This window comes from Palaemon carinicauda, chromosome 28 (genome assembly GCF_036898095.1).
Source record: "Palaemon carinicauda isolate YSFRI2023 chromosome 28, ASM3689809v2, whole genome shotgun sequence".
Classification (NCBI taxonomy): domain Eukaryota; kingdom Metazoa; phylum Arthropoda; class Malacostraca; order Decapoda; family Palaemonidae; genus Palaemon; species Palaemon carinicauda.
In genome coordinates this window covers 34167804-34174827 of record NC_090752.1, presented here as the reverse complement: position 1 = coordinate 34174827, position 7024 = coordinate 34167804, and the positions used below count along the sequence as shown (strand labels likewise).

Here is a 7024-nt window from a genome sequence, read left to right as displayed (position 1 = left end):
GGGAACGAGAAGGAGAGGGAGATCAAAGCGAAGGTGGATGGACTGTATCAAGGATGACCTTCGATCAAAGGGATTAACCGGTGATGAAGTGTGGGACAGAGGTAGATAGAGAACGCTGGCCAGAAACATCGACCCCACATAGAAGTGGGAAAAGATGCAGACAAAGAAGAAGAAGAAGATATATATATACATATATATATATATATATATATATATATATATATATATATTTACACACACACACACATATATATATATATATATATATATATATATATGTATATATATATATATATATATATATATATATATTCATATATATACAGGAAGAGAAAATGGAGCTGGACGAGAAGGGGTAGGAATGATGAAACCAAGAGCAGAAAAGGCTTTAACTGAATGGAGAGGTTTAAATAGTAGATTGTTACTTGCAAAGTTTAAATTGAAGCAGTGCAATATGAGTATTATAGTTTGCTATGCACCAACAAATGATTCCCCTGAAGAAAGGAAAGATGAATACTATGAAGAACTACAGAGTGTAATAGATGAGATCCCAGAGAGAGATATGACAACAGTAATTGGTGATTTCAATGCTGAAGTTGAAAGGAATACACCAGGTATAGAGAACGTGATGGATGTTGACGGTCGTGGCGAAGTTGCAAAGGAAAATGGTGCACATTTATGTTTCTGTTCAACACACAATCTTGTCACTAGAGGTACTCTTTTCCAGCACAAGGCCATCCAAAAATATACATGGACTTCATCAAGTGGCAATTACAAAAATCAAATAGATCACATAGCCATCAATAAAGAGAGAAGGAGGACTCAGAGAAATGTGAGTATCTATAGAGGTGCAGATATTGGGAGTGATCCCCATCTCCTCATTGCCACACTGAAATTAAAACTGAAAGCACCCAACAGAAATGTAGATATAATACCTAGGTTTGATACAACGAAGTTTCTACAAGATGTGCACAGAGAAACCTTTGCAACTGAATGTAGAAATCGATTTGCAGTCAAAGAGACTTTGAGAGATGAAGAGCAGATAATTGATGAAGAATGGTGTGATATTAAGAACATATATCAGTCAGTTGGTAGTTAAGCTTGGGGACATGTAATTACAATGAGAAAGCCATGGATATCAAATGATACGCTGGAAACAAAGAACAAAATTTATTGTTGAAAGTTTTCGAAAAAGTAATCAAAATTACAAGGTAGAACCTGCTAAGTATTATAGTATTGATAGTGAAGTCAAAAGAAAAGAAAGGAATGACTTAAGAGAGTATTTAGATAGGAAAGCAGATAAGGTTGACAAAACTATGAATTCAGGGAGCGGCTATGATGTCAGAATTGCTCATAGAATTATTAATAAAATGACTACGGGGGCAAAGAGGAAGAGGCATATACCCAACAAAAAGAGGGATGGATCTGTTATAACAAAAGAAGATGAAGAAAGGCATTATTGGATGGAACACTTTAGTGAGGTCAGGAATAGGAGATATGAAGGGAATAATTTGATTGATATACCTGAAGCCGATGAAGACCTTGATGTGCCCATGAATGCATTCAGTGTGTTTGAAGTTGAAGCTATCACTAAAAAAACCCAGGAGATGGAAAGCCCCTGGAATGATACTGGCTGAATATGAAGTGACCCGCAGAATACTTACAAGATTCTTTTGTAGAATGAGGCATGGAGAAGCAAAACCTGATGAATGGGAACTAGGAGTGCTAGTGTAAATGTCTAAAAAAGGAGTTCTGACTGATTGCAATAATTACAGAGGCATCACACTTACGTCAGTTGTCATGAATATATATATATATATATATATATATATATATATATATATATATAGAGAGAGAGAGAGAGAGAGAGAGAGAGAGAGAGAGAGAGAGAGAGAGAGATGAACAAGCAGGATTTAGAAAAGCTAGAAGTTGTACTGACCAAATTTTCATTTTGAGACATTGTACAACAATGTGTAGAATATAGAAATCCACTTTTGATGGCAGTTGTGGACTATGAAAAAGAATTAGATAGCGTGCACCGGCCAATTTTGTGGACAGTTTTTCGTTATTATGGAATTCCTTTTAAACACAAATTTGAATAAGTCAAGAGCATAGAAAGTGCAAAGTTAACGTTAATGGAGTCCTATCAAATGAATTTCCACTGAACAGCGGAGCACTCCGAGGAAATGCATTGTCACCTATATTGTTTATCCTCCTCATAGATTTTGCAATGCATTGAACAGTTGGAGATGGTGGAAAAGGATTGGACTGGATTAATAATAGGAAATTAGCAGACCTAGAGTATGTTGATGAGGCTGTCATTGTTAGCAGAACACCACAGGATTTGCAATACTTTCTTACCAGAATTCATGAAATATCACACGAGGTTGGGTTCAAGATGAATAGAAGAAAGGCAGAGATGATGAGAACGGAATATGCAACGGAAGATGAAATATCATTGGAAGGAGAAAGGATTGAGATAGAATCATTTAAATATTTGGGAAATATAATCTGTAATACAGGGTCTTTAGAAATTGAAGTTTAATGAAAGAAAGAAAAATGCAAATAATGGCTAGGTTGAGTAAAATATGGAAATAAAATTTCCTGAAGTTACATATAAAAATCAGGCTATATATCAATTTAGTGAGACCGGTTTTGTAAATTTGAGAAGAAAGCGCTCAGAAGAATATTGGGAGTTGAATAGCAGGACGGGGTTAGAAATGATACTACAGAGATATTACTCAGGTGCCATATGTGGATGAGATCATGATGAGGGGTAGATGGAAATGGTTTAGGCATGCTCTTCGCACTCCTCAATACAGATTAGCTCACGTAACATTTAATTGGGCTCCACCAGGTACGAGAAGAGTTGGAAGACCCAGGCCCATATGGCTGAGGACTAAGAAGCGTGAAGCATGAAATGAAGAATGGAGAAGTACTGAATTAAAAGCTAAAGATAGAGACGACTGCCGAAATCTAATCGAGGCCCCTTCAGTCAATAAGCGTAGGATGATATAATAATAATGATGATGATTATATTTATATATATATATATATATATATATATATATATATATATATATATACATATATATATATATATATATATACATATATATATGTATATATATATATACATATATATATGTATATATATATATATATATATATATATATTTATATATATATATACATATATGTATATATATATATATACATATATATATATATGTATATATATATATTTATACATATATATATATATACATATATATATATATATATATATATATATATATATATATATACATATATATATATATATATATATATATATATATATATATATATATATGTATATATATATATATATATATATATATATATATATTTATACACACACTCATGAAATGACCTTTTTCACAAGAAGTGGCACCAAAAACAGCGCTCCTTCAATGTTTGGTAATTCTAGAATTTTTATCCTGTTTTCTTTAGGTTATATATTCTGCTATCCTAGATGAAATATAAATAAAAACGCGGGATGTATTCTGAGGGCATAAATGGTTCTCGTATCTTTTATCGCATTTGAAATTCATATCACATTTGGTAAACTTCTGGACGGTAATAACCATATGATTTGAGAAACGCTTTTTATCTGGTATGTTTTGTTTCTTTGTTTGTTTTTCGTTAGTTTTTTTCGTTCTTGTTTTGATATTTTTATCAGTTTTTCTTTTCCTCGACTTTTAACGGATTTTCGAAAGTATTTTGTGTTCTTTTGGAATTTTCTTCATTTTATGTGCTCTTATATATATATATATATATATATATATATATATATATATATATATATATATATATATATATATATATATATATATATATATATATATATATATATATATATCGCTCACTAGTTCCAATCTCAAAATTTAGATGAAATGTTTCCAAGTTTTATCATCTCAAATTTTCCCCTCTCTTTAAATTTTATTCTCCAAAGAGCCAAGGAGAGAAAAAGGAAAATGAAGCCAGGAAGGTAGAGCAATTAATTCTACTACATACTACAAAGGAATAAGCATATGATGATATGTTGGGGCAATGAGGTGAATCACAAAGGAGGTGGGCGAAGGAAGGAAGATGGATCGCGGCTAAAGGTTTGGAAAAGGACAGGACCTTACGAAACGCAATATCAAATATGGATGTTGATAGGATTAAGGGAGAAAGGTGTTTGAAGCAAGTGAGTTGTACGAAGGAGTGAAATGGAACGGACAGCGAGGCGTGGATAGGATGGTAATCAGCCTCTTTAGTTGGTTCTGGTATGTGAAGGGAATGGTAAAAAGGCGTAAAAGCGTATTATACATATTCACATACTTGCATTCTGACACACACACAAACACACACACACACACACACACACACACATATATATATATATATATATATATATATATATATATATATATATATATATATATATATGTGTGTGTGTGTGTGTGTGTGTGTATGTTACAGTGAATTTGTATAATCAGGGAATATATGGCCTGATCTCGTAATGGTTCATGGAAAACCTAAACATCCTCAGAGCCAGGGGTCAGTTGAACGAGCAAACTGTGATATTAAAGATATGTTGGTAGCCTGGTTGAGTGATAATAATACAACAGACTGGACAGTTGGTTTAAAATTTGTGCAGTTTCAAAAAAACTCTAGCTACCATTCTGGCATTAGAAGGTCACCATTTGCTGCATTGTTATATGATATGACTCCCGAAGTCTGGGCATTAAAAGATATACTATACTACGGCTTGTGACTGGGAACCACACATATTAATATTATATATACTACAACTGGCAAGTTAATCAACCTCTCGCATTCTAAACTCCCTTGCTTACTTTTACATTAAAACTGTTATACTTTAAAACATTAATACACGAATTCTGAGACCGTTAAAAAATTCCCAGACAGAAATATATAAAACACTGAATATCCAAAGGTCTCTTAAACACACTCAAAACCAAGCTGGGTAATTACTCTTCAGTATTATCAAACTTTATTTACCCTACTATGGTTCTTAACGGGAATCAAGCGGAATCTGGTTCCAAATAATAATAGGGGGGGACCTCCTCGCATCCTATTCCCTTCAAAATAACCGAGTCCCCTGTGAGAGACTGTTCCATCAACGGGTGTACTCCTTGTACCACCACTCTATGGGTGCAACGTATGTCGCACAATATCCTGACCGAGGCTTGCTCACTCCCATCTATTACTGCTAACATACCTTCATAAATATATGGTTTAAAGGCATCCACGCTGTTTGGGTTCGTCCTGTTTGTCGTGTAAACGTTAGCTGGTTTATTTTCCTCTCTGTCCTTTCCCGATTGCTTCTTAGTCTTCGCATTCTGTGAAGGCGAACTATCCTTAATCAATTGGGCGACTGCTTTCGGTTGGTTTGACCAACATTCCTTACTGATATGGCCTCTCTTGCCACATTTAGAACAGCCAATATCAACCTTCTGCCTGCCTTTCATGATTCTTGAAGGAGGACGATTCGATGTTTGTTGCTTTGGTACTATCACATTCTGCTTAGGGACAGTACCAGTGCTACTTCCGTTGTAAATGCTGAACTTGTTCCGTTAGTTATTTCCGTACTGGTTTCCATGATTCGGTGAATGCTTGACACGTGGTCGGAATGACGGTTGAAACTTCGTGCCTGAGGAGGGTTTACGAAAGATAATATTGTAATCTTCACTCAGCGAAGAGGCTTTATCGAGTTTCTTTACTTCTTTCTCTCTCAAGTACGTTCGAATGTGTTCAGGAACTCCACGTAGATACTGCTCTAGTATTTTCAATTCTTCTAAATCAGCCTTCTCCTTTACAGTAGCAGCCTCTGTCCATCTCTTAAAACATCGCCATACCTTGTAAGCGTAATCCAGGAAAGTAATTTTCTCGTCCTTTCTCAAACTTCGAAATCTTTCTTTATAATATTCAGGGGTCATCTGATACACTTGCAGCACGCTCCTCTTCACTTGATACTCCATCCTCTGGTCCTGAGATAAGAATAAGTAAGCACTGCGGCCCTTCCCAAAGAGCACACTCTGCAATAACATAGACCATTCATCTTCTGAGCATTTCATCATCGCTGATACCATTTCAAAATGATCAAATAACTCATCCAGAGACTCTTCTGTGAACCTAGGAATTAACCTCTGGCCTTCCGACACACTAATCACGTGATCGTACTTAGCAGGGGCAGTCTCGTTTTCCGTCTGCGCTTTCAGCTGGGTACAGTCGTGCATTAATTCTAACTCCCACGCATACCTTGCTTCTTTCATCTCTTTTTCTTCTCGCCTTGCTTCCATTAACCTTGCGTGTCTTGTGATTGCTCTCTCTTCTTCTTCTGGCTTTGATTCCATTTCCTTCGCCCGTCGTCTTTCTTCTCTCTCATCTTCTTCTCGTCTTGCTTCCATTTCCTTCTCTCTTTCCATCATTTTCAACTTGATCAAATTCTCCTCTACTGCAATTCGTCGAATCTCAGCCTCTACATCCTAACTGCTTTTATGCCTTCAGTTTGAGGGTCAACCGGTCCTTGCTTCACTAAAAATTCTTCCTCTACTTCCTCCAACAGTTCACGAGCTGCCACAATATTCTTTTCCGACAACTTTCCAGAGTTTATCATCGCTTCTAAGGTTAGACACTCATTTTGGGCCTTTATCATCCTACTCGTAGCATGGCCACCACATGCCATTAAGATCGAGAGCCACTGAGCTTTAGTTACATTAGCTTCAGGCAATTCCTGAATATCTGGGTTACTTAAAAACTCTTGGATATTAAACTGTGCCATCTTGTAATTTTACAATAATTAATGCCTCTCCAAAAAATAATATACTGGCAATACTCAAAATACTATCAACACTGTACTAATCAAAACCCTTTAATCAAAAACATGACCCTGTTATCACCCATATGGTTCTTAACGGGAATCAAGCGGAATCTGGTTCCAAATAATGATGATTGGAATAATACACTCTTT

At 35.4% G+C, this 7024-nt stretch overlaps 1 protein-coding gene across 1 annotated transcript; it reads right to left on the bottom strand.

Moving 5' to 3' along the window:
* Positions 1-1138: 1138 nt before the first annotated feature.
* On the bottom strand, positions 1139-6482 carry LOC137621770 (uncharacterized). The gene is made up of 3 exons (XM_068352280.1): positions 6087-6482; positions 5591-5704; positions 1139-1150 (listed from the first exon to the last, which is right to left on the bottom strand). Exons 1-3 carry the CDS (start codon positions 6480-6482, stop codon positions 1139-1141), a joined length of 522 nt encoding a protein of 173 aa, XP_068208381.1.
* Between the last annotated feature and the right edge of the window lie 542 nt (positions 6483-7024).